Source organism: Bacillus rossius, chromosome 1 (assembly GCF_032445375.1).
Source record: "Bacillus rossius redtenbacheri isolate Brsri chromosome 1, Brsri_v3, whole genome shotgun sequence".
NCBI classification, from domain to species: domain Eukaryota; kingdom Metazoa; phylum Arthropoda; class Insecta; order Phasmatodea; family Bacillidae; genus Bacillus; species Bacillus rossius.
Window position 1 is genome coordinate 42,260,345 of NC_086330.1, and position 17,807 is coordinate 42,278,151.

General features: G+C 35.3%; 1 protein-coding gene across 1 annotated transcript in view; it reads left to right on the forward strand.

The window, feature by feature from the left end:
• The first annotated feature begins 2,979 nt into the window (after positions 1 to 2,979).
• Positions 2,980 to 17,807, forward strand: part of LOC134535103 (pre-mRNA-splicing factor CWC22 homolog) — a 34,275-nt gene continuing 19,447 nt past the window's right edge. The window contains exons 1-5 of the mRNA XM_063373984.1: positions 2,980 to 4,373; positions 10,356 to 10,484; positions 11,090 to 11,278; positions 11,847 to 12,000; positions 12,085 to 12,231. Coding sequence (XP_063230054.1) covers positions 3,246 to 4,373; positions 10,356 to 10,484; positions 11,090 to 11,278; positions 11,847 to 12,000; positions 12,085 to 12,231 — 1,747 coding nt within the window. The 5' untranslated portion in view covers positions 2,980 to 3,245. The remainder of the gene's footprint in view (positions 4,374 to 10,355; positions 10,485 to 11,089; positions 11,279 to 11,846; positions 12,001 to 12,084; positions 12,232 to 17,807) is intronic.

A 17,807-nucleotide genomic window follows, 5' to 3' on the forward strand; every position in this document is an offset into this window, starting at 1 on the left:
TTATTATCAAATGGCTTGTGTTTTCCTTGAGCCTTGGCCTTCGTTTCTTCTAGAACTTTTCTCCAGCTCATCTTGAGAGGCCTGAATAGACTGACATCCAAAGGCTGTGTCAGATGTGTCGAGTTTGGAGGAAGGAAAACAAACAAGATTTCATTTTCCACGCATAATCTGACTACTGTAGGAGATAAGTGTGAGCTTAAGTTGTCACATATGAGAAGTTTCTATCCTTCGAATCGATGACAGTATGGGATGATAACTCGTTTGAACCAGTCGAGAAAGCAGTTGCCATCCATCCAACCGGACTTACTACGATTGTAAAAGGTTCCAGGAGGTCCACCTTCACTCCACAAATCGTACAAATATGTGGACTTGTAAATCACATATGGAGACAACATCTTCCCAGAAGCAGTTGCAGCAAACATGACAGATACACTTGCTTTACTCTGATTCATTACTCGTTCGGGGTACTTGCAGCCTCTTTTGAAAATGAGTTTCCGCCAGCCTGGGTCGTCTGAGAGTGCTGTCTAATCATAATTAATTATTAAATATGATGGTATGCCATCTGCAGTCGTTTCTAGTTCATCAAAGAACTTATTGATGACAGGAGGTGAGACTTCTGCTCTTCTCCTTTTAATGTTTTGACATAATCTTTGAGAGAGGTCAGTTTTGTGTCGAGTTAAAAAGCGAAGTGCCCACTCATAGCCAGGCATGTTGTTTTTGAATTTTGCTATGGTCTTGCCCTCTCTGTCTAAGTGGTATTTGACAAAACAGCGTAAGTCGAACGCACTTAGAGGACATCCCCATCCAGCACAAGTTTGGAGGCACTCAACAATATCCTTCTCAAAATCTGAAGGGAGCAAAGTTTGACTACCTTTACTCTTGAAATCAATATGTTTATCTTCATTGACTCTAAACTGCTTCAAATAACGATGCAGGGCAGACTTTGAAACTCCAAATTTTTCTTCAGCCTTCCTAATAGTCATGCCATTTTTAACTGCTTGCACTGCCAGATTCACCTTTTTCCTGTCTATAGTACGATGCTCTTTTGAACGAGGATCCCTTTTTTATTTTCTAGGCATTTTAATCACTGAAAAAGAAAGTAAAGTCCTAAATTACAACTTACAAAACAAAATATAGAACTGAATAATGTTAGTTATAATAAATTTATTTTAATAATATGACTAATAACAAAAACTGTAACAACAAAATTTTTGTAAGTGATTCGTACAAGTTGATTTTGTCCCCATTCACCCCATTTTTATGAAGAAATTACAAGTTTGATAAAAATCAACTGATCATTTTTTTAAAAATAGGAGGATCTTTAATATTTTTTGTGTAAAAACTTACCAGACTACACTAAAAGCTGACATTTACTTCAAGAAAACATAGAAGCTGAATAATAATCTTGTAGCAAACAACATTTGTGATGGCACAATATGGCCTCCCAATTCAACAGCTGTTAACTAGGGCTGCCAACATGAAATAAAAGCTACAAAATACAATTGCACTTGCTATTTTAGATAAACAAACAATTTTTTAACGTAGTCTACTATATATAAATTTAATACTCATTAGTTTAAGCAAAATATATTATAAATATAGTTTTTTCCCAGTTTTTGTCCCTATTCACTCCAGATTACTGTATTCATTATGTTTGTATTGTAAACAAATAGTTGGAAACAAAAGTTTTTGTTTGTCATTTTTTTCAAAAATATTACTAAAAAAATTTAATCTTAAAATGCTAGTTTTCTTACCTTGGACAAATGGATAATCTTTCCCTTGAATTAATAGGTCTTCTCCAGTTTGTGGTGGATTTCATGATTGTTGGCTCAATCAGTTCATGAAGTTCTTCGAAGCACGCTCTTGACATTCAAAAATATTTGAAGAAACGATCTTCATGGTCTTGCAGTTCTATACATAGAAGATGAATTTCACCTATGTTACTGTTCCCTTTTTCTGTTTATTTCGTGCACCCAAAACAGCCTACAATTTTTTCTGTTGCTAACTATTGCTAAAAGGAGATGTTCTTCTTCATCCGAGCTTGACATTTTTGAACGAACTATGCTGAAGGAATTCTGAAATTGAACTGAATGCTCGTTGAACTGAATATAGTGTATTGCCAAGCTGATCGCAGATCGCCGTTATTGCTCGCTCTCGGTCAGAGATCGCAGGACGCCGCATAAGGACGCGCCCTGTCTGGCCAGGCCTTTAATTTCGCAGGAGATACAATGTCAACATGAAATACTAGAAATAAATTAACAGTAATGTAATATAATTTTTTCTATAGAAAAAAAAGATAAATGATTTATTTTCACTTATTGAATATCAGTTTTTTTTACAATAAAATATTAAATAAAAGAAAATAATTGGTTATGTTTGTGATGCAAATCGTATATTAAAAAAATATTTGATTTTAAAATAATTTAAAAAAATAATAAGGTACAATAATACAGAGAATTTTTTTGGGTAAAATATTAACATATCGAATAGTATTTTGACTTTAAAAAATAAAATATACAAGTTAGTTAAATTTGTATGATATTTGAAACTGTCCGCCGCCGTTTCCTCATATGCTCGGCCGAGAGCGTGTGACAGCGATATCAGAAACTGTCCAATTACTAAAATATTTTAGGACTTTTAATTTATGCTCTAAAGTTTTGTTATAAATTGGATACCTGAAAATAACATTGTTTTCGAAAGTAAATGTTCTGTGGTACATATATTATTGTATTTTAACGTACATACTTATTTCAATTAAGTAAGTTGTAAAATGTGTTTGTGAGGCTTAAACTGTACTTTAAAAAAAATAATCAATTTGTTTCTGTGAATTATAGATTTTTTAGTTTTCTTTTTTATGATTATAATTTTTACAATGTAACATTTTTATAATAGAGATATATTTATATTTTACATGAATATATCTTGTTGTGTGATACTGCGTTTTTGACCATAGAGTACACTTTTGAGTAAATTCGTGTTGTCTGTTTTTATTTTCTATGGCTAATTGTGTCCTTTGTGTTTACGTGTGAAGTGTGTGTGGTGTTTATTTTTTATATTTTAATAACTCATATTAACGGGAAGACGTTATACAAATCAGCAAATGACATTCTGATAATTTTTGCGTTTTTCATTTTGGGTGTTTTAGCAAATGGTGGATTTAAATATAAAATTAAGTGTGGATTTCATTTTATTATCGTTAATTGCATTTAGTTAATATGAGGGTTAAGTGTTTCATTTAGTACAATATGTCAAAAACTCGTGCTGGCAGGCATGAAAGGGATCAACGACGTGAAGGACACAGTAGCTCACCCCCTCAAAATGTTTCACACTCTGAAAAGACACATTCGAGGAGTGAGGTAGGAGATCGTCATAGTAAAGCTGGCAGTGACAGATATTCAGGAAGGGAGAATGTTGTGGGAATGCGTTACTACGGCCAAGAGTCGTCGAAAGAAAGAAGTAATGTTGATTCTGAAGATGAAGAGGGCCAGCGAGATTCAAAAAGAGAAAATTATAAGAAAAAAAGATACTTTGATGAGAAAGAAAATGTAAGAGGGAAGGAAAGAGATGACAATTATGGTGAGAACACACATGGTAGAGTCAAAAGGACTCGCGAGGATGATCGTGATCGTGAGGATACTGTTGAACCTAAGATTGATAAGAGGAGGAAGCAATATTACGATCATGATGCAGCTATTTCTAACAGTAAATCTTCAGACAGAATTGATGCTGGGAAACAGAGAGAAAGTGTTCATTCCTATAGAAATGAAAGAAGAAAAAGGGAATTAGCTCGTGAAGATGATTTAGAAGTAGATGCACGAGTAAATTATAAGGAATCAAGGGGTTCTAATATGGGATCAACTAGGGAAAGGCATGTAGAACGAAGTCGAGGAAATGATGTAGTAGAGTTGCATAGAGAAGATAGACGTTTTGAAGACAGGAGTAGAGAAACTAACTTTGATAGACATACAGAAAGTTCCTTCAATAGGCGAAGAGAAAACGACAACAGCAAAGGAAAGCGTGATAGTTTAATGGAACAAAATACCAAGTTGCAAAAGAAAACGGTGGATATGCTCACATCTCGGACTGGAGGCGCATACATCCCACCAGCTAAACTACGAATGATGCAAGCCCAAATCACAGACAAGTCTAGCGCTGCATACCAAAGAATCGCCTGGGAAGCCCTTAAGAAATCCATCCATGGTCTCATCAATAAAATAAACACTAGTAATATTGGTCCAATAGTGCGCGATCTTTTCAAGGAAAATATAGTTAGAGGTCGTGGTCTTCTCTGTCGATCCATCATCCAGGCACAAGCAGCATCTCCTACTTTTACACACGTGTATGCAGCTCTGGTCGCTGTCATCAATTCCAAGGTAAAGCATCTACATGTTGTTACAGTTCTAGTGAGGATGATCACGTGATGATTTAATATTGTTGATAGGCTATGAGATTCTGTCTCTTGATTTGTTAAGCAATAGCGATTTACCTGTGCCTGTCAGTATGAGACGTTCTACGTCTCAAGTATAATTTTTTTACATGTAAATTTAATTAATTAAATAATTAAGGGCATCATTTACTTTTGTGTTTTCTGTTAGTCTTAATTTGTTTGTTATCCACGATTAATACTTAGCAGGACAAGATTAAAGACTCTTTGCGGTGACAAACTCGGACTAGCAGCTATAGCTCAACCTCGTCACAACTGATAAAGCTGTTATTTGTTCAGTAAAATAATTCTGGTAGAGTGCATGAATGTCATGTCGACTCTGCATATCAGGGAATTTCTTTGCTATTCCAATGATTACATGCAGTTTTAAAGAGATGTGGGCATGGCATTTATGTTTGGGTCAGATGCGAGGAAGTGCGAGCAGGCTGTGTGCTCGGGGATTCTGCGCAGGCCTGTTGAAAACACCATGGTGGTCCGAAGAAAAGACTAGGGTTTCTTACCTGAGATTTTTCACAGTTAATTTACCGTTATGAGACATAGTTTTAAATTGCATGTAGTGACATCAAACTTTTCTCCAACCTTTGTGTGAAACTTTGTACAGTTAAGTAGGCTTTTTCTTGTTTTATTTAGCATGAGAATTACGTTAGGTATGTATCAGTATTAACGTTAACGCTTGCGACAGGTTAAAAGACCCTAATTGCCATGATCTGGAAGTATGGAGCTCATATTGATGCTTGGTAATGAACTGTAAATCAAATCACCACAGTTTTGTAATCAGTATTATTGTATTTACATTCTTAATGTTTTATTTAGATTGGGTAATTCGGAGATGCACCCCGGTAGCAAGTGTGTGTTCACCCAGGCCATTATTTAGGATGATATTGTAATATCACTGTGTTTAAATTTTCGTAAAGTAAAGAAAACAGTGAACAAAATTTTAAGCCTTTTATTGTGTTTGTGCTCAAGTCAGAGTAAGATGCTTAGATGCTTAATTCATGATAACTTGAGCTTGCCTCTGACTTTAAATTTTATGTCCACCACCTGCATAAATACCTCACGTACAAGAAAGTATTTTTATTGTGGAAAATTATATTGGTAATTTTATAAAGTAGGTGCTCTTCTGAAAAAAATTGAAATAATGAAAATGGTATTTTTCTGTTCTGTTTGATGATTGTTAAACTGCATTGTGATGTTTCTAGTAGTTTACCAGTTTAATGTAACAAGAAACAAAGGAGCCTTCTTCGATTTCCTTGTGCTCATTGACATGCCATTAATTATGACTTGTCATTTATGCTAACTGTTCTTAAGGGCTTATGCCCAATTCCATGTCATTATTTTACATTTACATTTAATTCTGTTAAATTCTTAGAGTTTTTGAGTTACAAAAAAAAGATAAATATAATATTGTATGTGTATATATAACTATATTTTATATATGTAAAAAAAACTGTTAGATAGGGTTCATCACTGCTACTACTTGGTAGCCGCTTAAACACACACACATAAAATGCATATTTTTGACATAATTAGCTGACAATATAGAATGTTTAACATTTTTGTGCAGTATAGACAATACAAACCAGGAGAGGGGTGGAAACCAACCATTTTGCTTGAGTAAGGTAGGGGAGAGTTGATACACAGGGAGAGTTGATACAATAAAATTTTTTCAAGTAATTATCAATGTTGGTACCAATGATAAGTTGTGAATTATATGTTAGGTTCTAATAAAAAAACACACAGGTAAATCAAGATGGCAGCTTGAATAGTACACAAAGAAAGAAGCTCACAGTGTTTCTTCCAATGTAAGTTTTTTTTCAAGCCTACTGAATTCTGTTCTATAAAAGTTTTATACAATGAAAGCCTGTCATAAAACATTTAAATTAAAAGAATATATACACTCAGTGAACCATAATTGCTTTTATTAGTTTAATTCTAACCTGTATGAGTGCAAGAGATTATGTTTCTTGTATAAGGCACAACAGGGGAGAGTTGATACACCCGAATCAGGGAGACTTGATACAGTGAATCATTTCTCCTAAAAAACATAAGACTATTTTTTATTTTGTTTTGATAGCCTGTTTGAAGAATCTGTTTGCAGAATTTCTTGATATTATTTTATTTAACTGCTGTAAGCCTTTAAACTATGGTTTAGAAATGAAGTCAAAAAATATTGCCATATTGTCACATTTATTAGGGCTCTGTTTGGATTGTACCTACATTTGGTGTTAAGACTATTTTAACCTTAATATGTTTGTTCTTTTTTAGATGCCATTTTTCTACAAAAGAAAAAAGGAGAACTCCAGGACAATCTATGATCTAGGAGAAGTGATTGGACAAGCATTCCCAAAATCATTTACTCCTGCAAACATCCTAGCCAGTTTCAAAAAGGCTGGAATTTGGCCCTTCAACAGAGATTGTTTTACTGATAATGATTTTATGCCATCATTGGTTACAGACTGCCTGCTAAAAAATGCTGCTGAACCTCAAGATGCTATTATGAGTCACGAAGAGGCATCATCCAGTTCCAACACAAATAACGGTTGCAACAACATGGTGTCACCTTCAGATATTAGGCCCTTACCTAAAGCTAAAGCTAAGGACAATGTCCATAACACCACTAGGAAACCAAGAAAGAGAGCCAAGTCAACAGTGCTGACAGACACGCCAGTGAAAAATCAATTAGAAGAGGAATATGCTGAAAAACAAAAAACCATTATCCTCAACAGTGTGCAACTATTAGTTCTTCTGACAGTGAAGAATACGAGACAGAATCTAATAATGAAAACATCAGCAGCTCTGAATCGAGTGAAAGTGAAGCAAAGCGTATGCCTAAAAAGGGATAAACATAGCACACATAAAACATTATAAAATGCTTTTAAAATTATGGAATTCTATTTTGACGAAAATAATCATGTTCGGTTCTTGTGTCATTCACAACTAAGAAAACAATTGTTTATTTTGTGGGATTAATTGAAAATCTCTTTGATGACAGTGTGTGTAAAATAAAATTTGACAGGTATGTTTCCAATTCAAAGTTTAAGTGGCCAGAAAAAGAAGACATTACTGTGATAGATGAAAACCAAATAGTGAAAGTTCTTAGTGAACCCACATTTACTCTACGAAATGACAGGATTGAAGGATTCAGTTTCATAGAAGGTTTTCATGGTTATAACATGAGGTAATGCTGTTAAAGAAGTTTTTTTTTATGAGACTATATCGTTTTTTTCGTGTTCAAAATTATAGGTAATTTTCATGATTTGTAGAAAAAAATGTAATATAGGCCTATTTTGTGAAAAATGTTAAATGTGTAGTAGTAAAGTGTTGTGAAACTGTTGATTCTGTTTTGTTTAGTTTAGTTAAATGTATTTATGGGTATTATTTCAAACTATTTAGTTTCCTACCATTTAATTTGGTAAATCTTCATTTATTAAAACATTTATTTTTATTTAACATACTTTGTTACCATTATAAATAAACATACTTAACATGTGTATCAGCTCTCCCTAACATACGTATCATCTCTCCCTAGCATGGGGAGATTTGATACACTATGCAACACTGTGTAATATTATAATTTACAGGCACTCACGCAAACATAATTACTTTATTATTTTTTATTATGTGCTAATAACACCATGGATTAGGCAGACATGAAGATATGAAATATTTGGCTTTTATTGAGCACATAAAAAATATATATATAAAAAGTGTCTCAACTCTCCCCTACCTCCCCTAAGTCTTACATGAGACACAATTTTGTACCTCAAAAAATTTGATTTCTCGCTTGGTAATTTAATCACATCCAAGCTCTTTAAATTTGCTCATATCGTGGTTTCAGGTAGGTCATTGTTTTTTTATCCTTACGATTATGTGACTATAAATTAAATATTTGTTTCAATTCATTGTTTAACCCACAAGTGCTTACCTAAAATTTTATATATGCATAAATTTAAAGGGCAGTGCAAAGGCATGGCTGAAGGAACAGTTATAAACCAAGTCTAATTTATGGCATGCGTAGAGCAAAAAAATTTAATTGTGTTGATATTTTATAGTAAGTGCTTTTATTATTATCCATTTTCACATAATTTAAACAGGGGTAAAAAGTTATTGTATGTGAACAAGAAAAATTATAACAAACTAATTTTCTTTTGTTGGCACACTTTCTACTAAAAACTAAAGATTCACTTTTGTCATTGATAGTGAGCTAGTTCTGAATACCTAGTTTTAGGAATGATGCTGTTGGTGTTTTTTCAGCCTAACACTAAGATAAAAAAATTTTCAGGAAATTTTGTAGTAGGTAACTTACTTTTCAAATATACTGCAAATTTTTCAAAATTAAGTAATATCATTTAGGTTATCTCCAGACTTAAACTTTGATTTAATAACTGGGTTGGAAAAACACCAGGTTAAAAAAAAAATCGGCCATATGTTTTTTGGTTAAACTTTGATTTAATAACCAGGTTGGAAAAACACCATTTAAAAAAAAAACAGCTAGGCCTATATGTTTTTGTCTAAACCAGTTTTTTTTATTAAATTATATATTTTGGTTCTCAGCATGTACATATGAAAGCCATACAATATCACACTTTCTGCCACTCATGTTGGACCAGAAATGTTATAACATCAAAAAACTGAATTCCAGAAAATCTGCACATCTGACTGGGTCTTAACCACAAAAACATATTTCCCACAAGAGGAGGATTCTCCATAGAATGGGTGTTTCCCACAGAAAGGGGATTTACAGTACAGTCAGGGATTCCCCACAAAATTGGAATTTTTTTTAATATTAAATTTATTTATTTCTTCTTTTTTTACACTTTGACTAAAATTCGCTAATTAATTTAATTTTAGAGGAGTGTTTAGCTGGGTATAATTTTCATCTTATTCAGATACCTAATTTAAATTATAAAATCTTGATTAGTATATAAATTTTTGTTTCTGTAAATCACATGTAACATTAATAAGCAAACCATTGTTGTTATTACAGTGGAATAAAACCTGTCGTTAAAAATATTAGCGTTGAGTAGCGCGGCCACGATTTTGTTGATAACGGACATGTCTGTGCACGCACCTCACAACTAACTTCATAACCGTAAGTATTGAACGCTAACCATCATTGATGTGTCACTAATTGACCAACCTGAATTATTGGGATTTTGTAAGCCCCTTGAACAAGGGAATGCAGTCATATTTCTCTGCTGTTTAAATTGTAGTCTTCTCGAAACAATTTTTTAAATTCTTTAAAGTTGGGACATAGTCTTTAAGAGAATAAAACGCACTGATTTTTCTGTGTCTTCTTCAATTACTTTCCATGTACTGTTTTTTTACTTCAGGGTGTGAAAAAAGACAAACTGGTTTTGCTCTTTTTTTACTCTGTCAGAATTTGTTTGATTGTTGATATTGAAACACCTTTTGCAGCACTAGTTGTTTCAGCGACATTGTACATCAAATTTCCACTGAAATATGTCGCAGCATTGTAAACTACATCTCTCGTGCATGTACCTCGCAGTGGTGTATCCAATTTAATATGCATATTAAATTCCGACACAGAAGCCATTCCGTTAATAGAATCGTGCAACTTGCACTGCACACGGCCAATGTTCTCAAATACCCTACCTGATGTGCTGTCACGTTAAAGTTTACCATGTTGAACAGTTGGTTAGGCTAGCATAGCTACAGTTAAAATATTGTAAAAATCACTTGAATGGCTAAGCATTTGCTTCTGTAGTCCCATCTTAATCTGAACATTTTGGAACTTCTGATGGTCATGTGAACTATTTCACAAGATTCTGCTTACACGTCATATCTGATGGCGTTGTGGACACTGAACAAGAGGAAAGTGGCCAGGTGAGCAGGGGCAGACCTGTGTGCAGGAAGAGCAGTTGTTAGCGTCTGCGCTGTGTGTCACCAGTTCCCCAACATCGGAGAGCTGCTGCTGCGACGACTGGTGCTGCAGTTCCGGCGAGGCTTCAAGCGCAACGACAAGGCCACGTGCATATCGGCCGCCACCTTCGTCGCCCACCTCGTCAACCAGAGCGTTGTGAGTGGTCCACCTCCTGACCGCCTTCACAACTCCACAACTTCTTCTTGTAAAAATTCATTGAGGTTACAACTTATATTTCTCATTGGCTATGATATATGATATAATAGTAGTGATTTTACTGATACCACACTTAGTTGTTGACCTTAATGTCATTTCACAATCCAAAATAAAATAAAATAAAAATCCACAATGCACGATACAAAATTGTTTGCTAAATTTTCAGATTTTTGTAACCGTTTCCGACTATTCAAACAAGTTTTTATTTTATGACTTTTTGGCATTGGTTTATGGATGAATTGGAGGCTCCTATCTATCCAGGTCACATAAGGAAAACATTTTATAAGGTCATTTAAAACACATGTACAGTAAGGATGTTTTTTGTGGTAAAATTAAACTAATAACCCTTTCAAATATCAAGTCTTTTTTAAAGGAATTTGTAGTGTGTTTTCCTTTGGATGCATTACCACCAGATACAATTTTGTAATATAGTACCTGAAAATGCAACTAGGCCTGCACTAGGAGAAGAAACTTAAAATATTTGTTTGGTTGTGCAGTAGGTAGAGTGGAACACTTTGGTGAGCTGTGTGGACTCGTGTTTGCAGGCACATGAAATCCTGGCTCTGGAAATCCTGACACTGTTGGTGGAGTCACCGACCGACGACTCGGTCGAAGTCGCCATAGCTTTCCTGAAGGAGTGCGGCATGAAGCTGCTAGAGGTCTCCAACAAAGGGGTCACTGCAATATTCGAGATGCTGCGCAACATACTGCACGAGGGGCACCTCGACAAAAGGGTGCGTTCACTGCTGACATAGCTCGTCCTGTGTATTTCTTAACTTTGGTGAGTGTGGAAGATGGAGGTTTATAAGTTTATTTTTATTGTGGTCTAAAATCATATAAGTGAGTTCGTTAGAGGTTTCTTAACTTTTGGGTTTTAGCCACGTCATAAGTGGAGAGTATGAGACTCTGAAATCTGTGTGTATATATCAGTAGGAGACTGTTACCCTGATGATCAGACTTCAATGTTCACCGAAGTTCACTTTTGACGTGGCTTTTAGGTCGTCAGAGATGGTATCATTTGACAACACAGGCTCGGAATATTGGGAAAATACCTAACTGGCTTTGGTTTATACTCTGTGGGAGGGAACCATTCCAGTATTTGTCTGGAGTGATTTTGGGAAACCATGGAAAACCTAAGTCAGGTCAGCCGGACAGAGATTCAAACCCGGGCCCTCTGGGAGATGCGGGTTAAATATCTTTCTTTGCACCACCTTGCTCCATTTTATGGGTGTCACACAGACTATTAAAGCCTTTTGGTACATCATGTACTCTATTAAAAACTTGATATTTTTGTTGTAATAGGTCCAGTACATGATTGAAGTGATCTTCCAAGTGCGCAAGGATGAGTTCAAAGCTCACCCTTCAGTGCTGAATGAACTGGACATAGTGGAGGAGGAAGACCAATTTACGCACTTGATCAACTTGGACGAGGTGACAGATTCGCAGGACATCCTCAGTGAGTGGCTCTTGAGGTCATCTGTTCCTGACAGTTGTCACCAGTAATGCCCCTTCCATGACCATCATTGATTTCTTTTTTCAGATGTGTTTAAGTTTGATCCCGAGTATGAGGCATCGGAAGCCAAGTACGCAGCCCTACGCAAGGAAATTTTGGATGAAGACAGTGAGGGTTCTGAAGGAGAAGGATCGGGCTCTCAAGAAGATTCTGAAGAGGAACAAAGTGAAAATGGTAATGCAACCCGGTGGTTATCTTTATTTTAAATTTTGCCATTTAGTAGGCTGTAATGACATGCTGTTTCAAGGTACAGTGTAAAATATATATATCGACACTTAACGGACTGAGCATTTTTCGGTGTTATAGAGAGTGGTCGTTAAATGGAGAGAAATAAAAGATATGATAATATGTATTTACTAATATAGGAATACATTTTACGCATGAACATTAATATTCATACAAATAACACTTATCCGTATTGTAGACATGGTAGAGTGGCTAAATCCAAAGCATCTTCCAACATCACTGATCTTTTCTCTCGCCTCTTGAGCGTATTAATAAAACTTTTTTGTCAATACACAAATATTTTCATTTACTCGCCATGTTTACAGTTCAAAAGTCTGTAAGCAACTGCGATAATAATAACGTGTAAAAACTTGACTAAAGTCTAGTGACCGAGTTAAACATGTGCAAGTTCATCATACAAAAAAAAAAGACAAAATTTTGTAGAATCTCCGGTACGTCAGTCGAAGTAAACACGTGCTAGATAATACAACAACAAAACAGCAAACAACATAACGTACACAGCTGCAGTTCTTATCAACTTCGACAACTTAGAAAGTACTGCTTAATGATTTATAATTCTGTATTGTTGTCGTTAAATAGATTGAGCTTAACGCTATATAGAGTGTATTATTGTATAGAAAATAAGGTAAACAAACCAAAGTCAAGCAATTTCAACATTTTAAGGAGTTTGACGTTAAATCGAGTGACATTATAAAGAGTTTACACTGTATTATGATGTAGGAATGCATAGTTTAAGCAACAATATACGGTATGTGGCGTATCTCAATTTGCAGGACAGTGCTGACGTACCAACAGGTGTGTGAAGCAACAAAAAAAAAAATTTATTATTTTCTTTAACAAATTTTCACAACCGTCGATTTCCGTCAGTTTAAAAAAAAAAATGAATTAGATGTTCTTGGTTCAAACAGCTAAAATTATCAAGGTAAATCAATGTAACTAGTTTATGTGTCGTAAATAAAAGTAAATTGCGTCTGTAACTAAAGTAGGTGTATTTTAGACCTAATGTGAGTGCGGCAGAGCCGTTGCAGGGTACAATTATTATTATACATACATTGATCACATTTTTATCCTACTAGACTATTAAATTATTCTAGAATGCTTGGAATTCTTTGTGTATGTATGCAACAAGTTTATCCAGTTCAAAACAAAACAAAAAAAAAAAATTCATTCAAAGTTAGTGTAGTGTAAATATATCAACAATTTGTTTTATATCATGTAAACGATTCAATAATTCTATATGTTTCTGTTGAAAGTTAAGTTGTGGTAAGTTCAAATTAAGTAAAAATTATGTATTAAGCCAGGATAGAAAGCACTCGGTGAGCGTGGACCACTGAGTGTTGGTGAAACATTACTACATCAGAGACTAACGTTTATATCAAATTTAATGCCCTGAAAGAATTCCAAACAGATATTTACTATTCAATAGTCTTGGGATCCCGAGAGTTAATTTAAATTAATTAGTTTAGTTATTCTAATAATTATAGAACAAGAGATTCAGACTTGGATTTAAATTATGACGCTGGTAAGTCTTTCAGGCGAAAATCAATGGTTTTATAAAAAAATAATGTTCGTGAAATTCAACAAACGGGAAACGTTCCAAATCGACGACTGGACGGGGACTGAAAAAAAAACCGACCTCAGTGACAATTATAGCCTCTACAGACGTATTGACTTCCTCGATGACCAGTACTCTGCGACGATCCGCGTGTAGCTGGCTCTCCTGCTCTGGATAGCTGGTAGGTCGTTGACTCAGTCCTCCTCTCGTACTGGACTGCTGGGCTGTTCTACTGCTCGGCTCGTGGGCCGCCTCCTTCTTAGTTTGCGCCGTCGAGTCGGTCCTTCTCGCGGACCGGGCTGCTGGGTTGTCCTCCTGCTAGGCTCCCGAGACGTCTTCTTATTAGCTCGTGTCGTCAAAACTGCAGCACCTTTCCTATTTTAACGTGGTTCAGTCGTCGTCGATTGAATAATTGAATTGTCTCTCTCTCAAATCCTCAAGATATTTTAACCGTTCTTCTTTGCGTCGATTAAGGTAACATAATTAGGCAGATCTTCGTTCTAGTATAAAAGTTTCGTTGCATGTTCTTCCGTGAATTTTAGTGTTGAAATCTTCGACGATAATTAACAATTCTTATCAAAACACAATATTTTCCATAAATTTACTTAATTCTTGGTATATATCGATAAATAAATCTTACCGTTACTATAACAGCTCTTCGATATCTCTTTTAAGTATTAATTCAAATCATACGAAGTTCCCAGTTTGCTGCTAAAATTACGGACGCATATTATCAATGACCGAAAAATGGAACAAACCGAATATTCTAAAAGAATATTTTTACTTGTCCTTGTTTGTAACACGCGATTCTACAATTTTTCTTTAAACAAAAAAAAAATCAATGCTTTAACGCAAGCAAAATATAATCAAAATGAATCTCCTATTCTTTACAAATATAGTAATAAACAACAAATTTATTACTTTTTTTTAAAAAAACCAAAGATAAGCATACTTCCAGAGACAAAATAACGTTTTAGCTTATTTAAAATTTGTAAAGATTTGCATATCATAAATCAAACAATTTTTTGTTTCGACTTCTGCAACCACCAAAATTGATCAATATAAATATTTCTATAAAGTACAAACGTTGACTTTATAGATTGCCCCTTCTTAGAAATGTCTATTATGTGCAGTTTAAACATACATAGAACAAACAGAATGACATTTCTAATACACATAGATAACAGAATCTACATCTTCATTATTATTTATCGTCCACCAAACGAGGTTGTCATATTCCTACATTTACTAAGACTAATGACTAAACTCATAATATCCTAACAAGAATATATTACATACATGTTGCAATAAATAAAAAAAAAACATACAAAGAATGCTAGGTCAACGTAAGGATATTTTAAACATATGTACAAATCATTCAATATTTTCGGTCACAACAGGTTTGTGATATTCTTTCAGTTGGGTAATGTTGTAATGTCCTATAATCTGCCTGGTGTTAGGGTCTGAGAGTTCATAACAATTATTACGAATGACTTTAGTTATGAGGTATGGTCCGTCGAATAGTATAAATAACTTCCGGGTAACGTATTGCCAGAACTGGCTGGTTGGATTGGTTCTTTTTAGTACCAGGTCTCCGCAATCGAAAGTAGTTTTTCCAGATAATTTCTGATGCTTCTTTCTCATGTCAGCAGCGGAGGTTAGTTTCGCCCTAACTAACTCCTCGGTTTCCCGTCGTATTTCGTTCAGTTCGTCTTGCTCTTCCTCAGCGACATCATGTTGTAATTTTGGTACCATTGTTTCTGGAATGATATTGGACGGTTTTCCGGTAAGCACTTCGTATGGCGTGGTGTTGGTAGAACTATGGATGGTATGATTAATAACACATTCAATAAATGGTAATTTAGTCATCCAACTTTGTTGTGCATCATAACAAAACGCGCGTAGCATGTTGCCTAGCGTGCGCATTAGTCGTTCTACCGGGTTACTTTGGGGATGTCTAACCGAAGACATGGTGGGTGTAATATGCATCTCCTTTAATCCTTCTTGCCATATCGAACTGGTAAATTGTGTACCGTGATCTGAAATAACCGCTTCGGGGTGACCCACTTCAGCCTCGAATCTCTTCATTTTCTGAAGGACGACCTTGCCGGAAGCATGTACTATTGGGTAGAGCTTGGCGTACTTAGAGAAAACATCTAAGACTACAAATACATATTTTACTCCTGCAGTTGAGCGAGGTAATGGTCCCAGTAAATCTACCGACAACAATTGCAAAGGTCCTCTAGGAATTATCGGTTGTGTTTCTCCAACTAAGTTGCGTTGTGAATGTTTTGCTTTTTGGCATAGGTCGCACGATCTCGTAATTTTCACTACAATTTTGGGTAAGTTCGGACAGTATAATTTTCTACTTAAGGTAGCGGTCAATTTCTTGGAACCAATGTGGGCACAGTTATGATGTATTTCCCATGCAATATTCTTTACTAATTCTTTAGGTACGACCGGTTTCCATAAATCCTCGAATCGGGAACATAGTTTCTTTTGGTAAAATAAAATACCTTCGTTAGAAATGCAATATTTAGTATTGAGTTTGTGTTCTGGTACTATGTTTTGAAGTTTTCCCTTAATATTTTGGCAAAATTCATCCCCATTTTGAAGTTGAGCTAAATTTAGGAAAGCATTCCTGATATGATCGTTGTTGGCCATTTGTTCCGCCACTAGATGAGCAACTAAGAATTCTTTCGGGTTACGATGATTCGGTTTTTCGTTTTCCACGACATCCGGTACCCGGCTAAGGTAATCCGCTGCCACATTTTCTTTGCCTTTAATATGGCAAATCTCAATGTCATATTCTTGTATAAGTAGACACCATCGAGTTAGCCTACTACCGAAAATTTTGCCAGTTTTAAGAAATAATAATGATTGATGATCAGTAAGCAGTTTTACATGTTCACCCAACAATAAGTCCCTAAATTTTTGTAAGGCCCATACAATTGCTAAAGTTTCTCGTTCTGTGACTGTATAATTTTTTTCGGCACTATTTAGTGTTCGGCTTGCCATTGCGACTGTTCGTTCTATATCTTCGTCATCGATTTGCGCTAATTTTGCACCTAGCGCATAAGCGGAAGCATCTGTATACAACAAAAAAACTCTACCTAGAATAGGGTGATGCAATACTTGTTCTTCAATGAAAATTTTCTTCAAGTCCTCGAATGCTTTCTTTTCTTCATCGCACCAATTCCATGTTTGTCCCTTCTTTAATGAACCGAAAAGTGGTACAGCTATTTTAGCTATCTTATCACTATAATTACGATAAAATCCGATCACGCCAAGAAAAGTTCTCAATTGTTTGACGTTCTTTGGTGTTGGAAAGTTAGTAATACTTTGTAATTTTTCGGGTGATGTTTTAATGCCGGTTGGTGTCAAAATATGACCTAAGAAAGGTAATTATTGGCGACAAAACACAGATTTCTTCAATTTTGCCGTCATGCCAGCGTCACGTAGCTTGGTCAAAACAATGCCGATATGGATAAAGTGTTCTTCCAGGGATGTCGAAGTTATAAGTATGTCATCGACATAAGCACGAGCGAAGTTTTTGCATTCCGGTCCTAATGTTTGGTCTAGACATCTCGTGAATTCAGCCACGGCATTGCATAACCCAAAAGGCATGACTCGAAATATGTACTGGAAATTTTTAAATAAAAAGGACGTGTATTTCCGTGATTCCTTCTTCAATGGAATTTGCCAATACCCGGCTGACAAATCTAAAGTTGTTAGAAATTTTACTCCTTGATATAAGCGTAGAATGTCATTTGTCGGCCGTGGGCTTTCTCGGTCTCGTATGGTAATCTTGTTAATTTCCCGCGCATCCAGACATAGGCGTACGGAACCGTCCTTCTTTCTGACGCACAGGATAGCATTGGTGTATGGGCTAGGAGCTCGTTCAACTACCTTCCAGTCTAACATCAATTGTAAGTATTCTTCAGCTTCA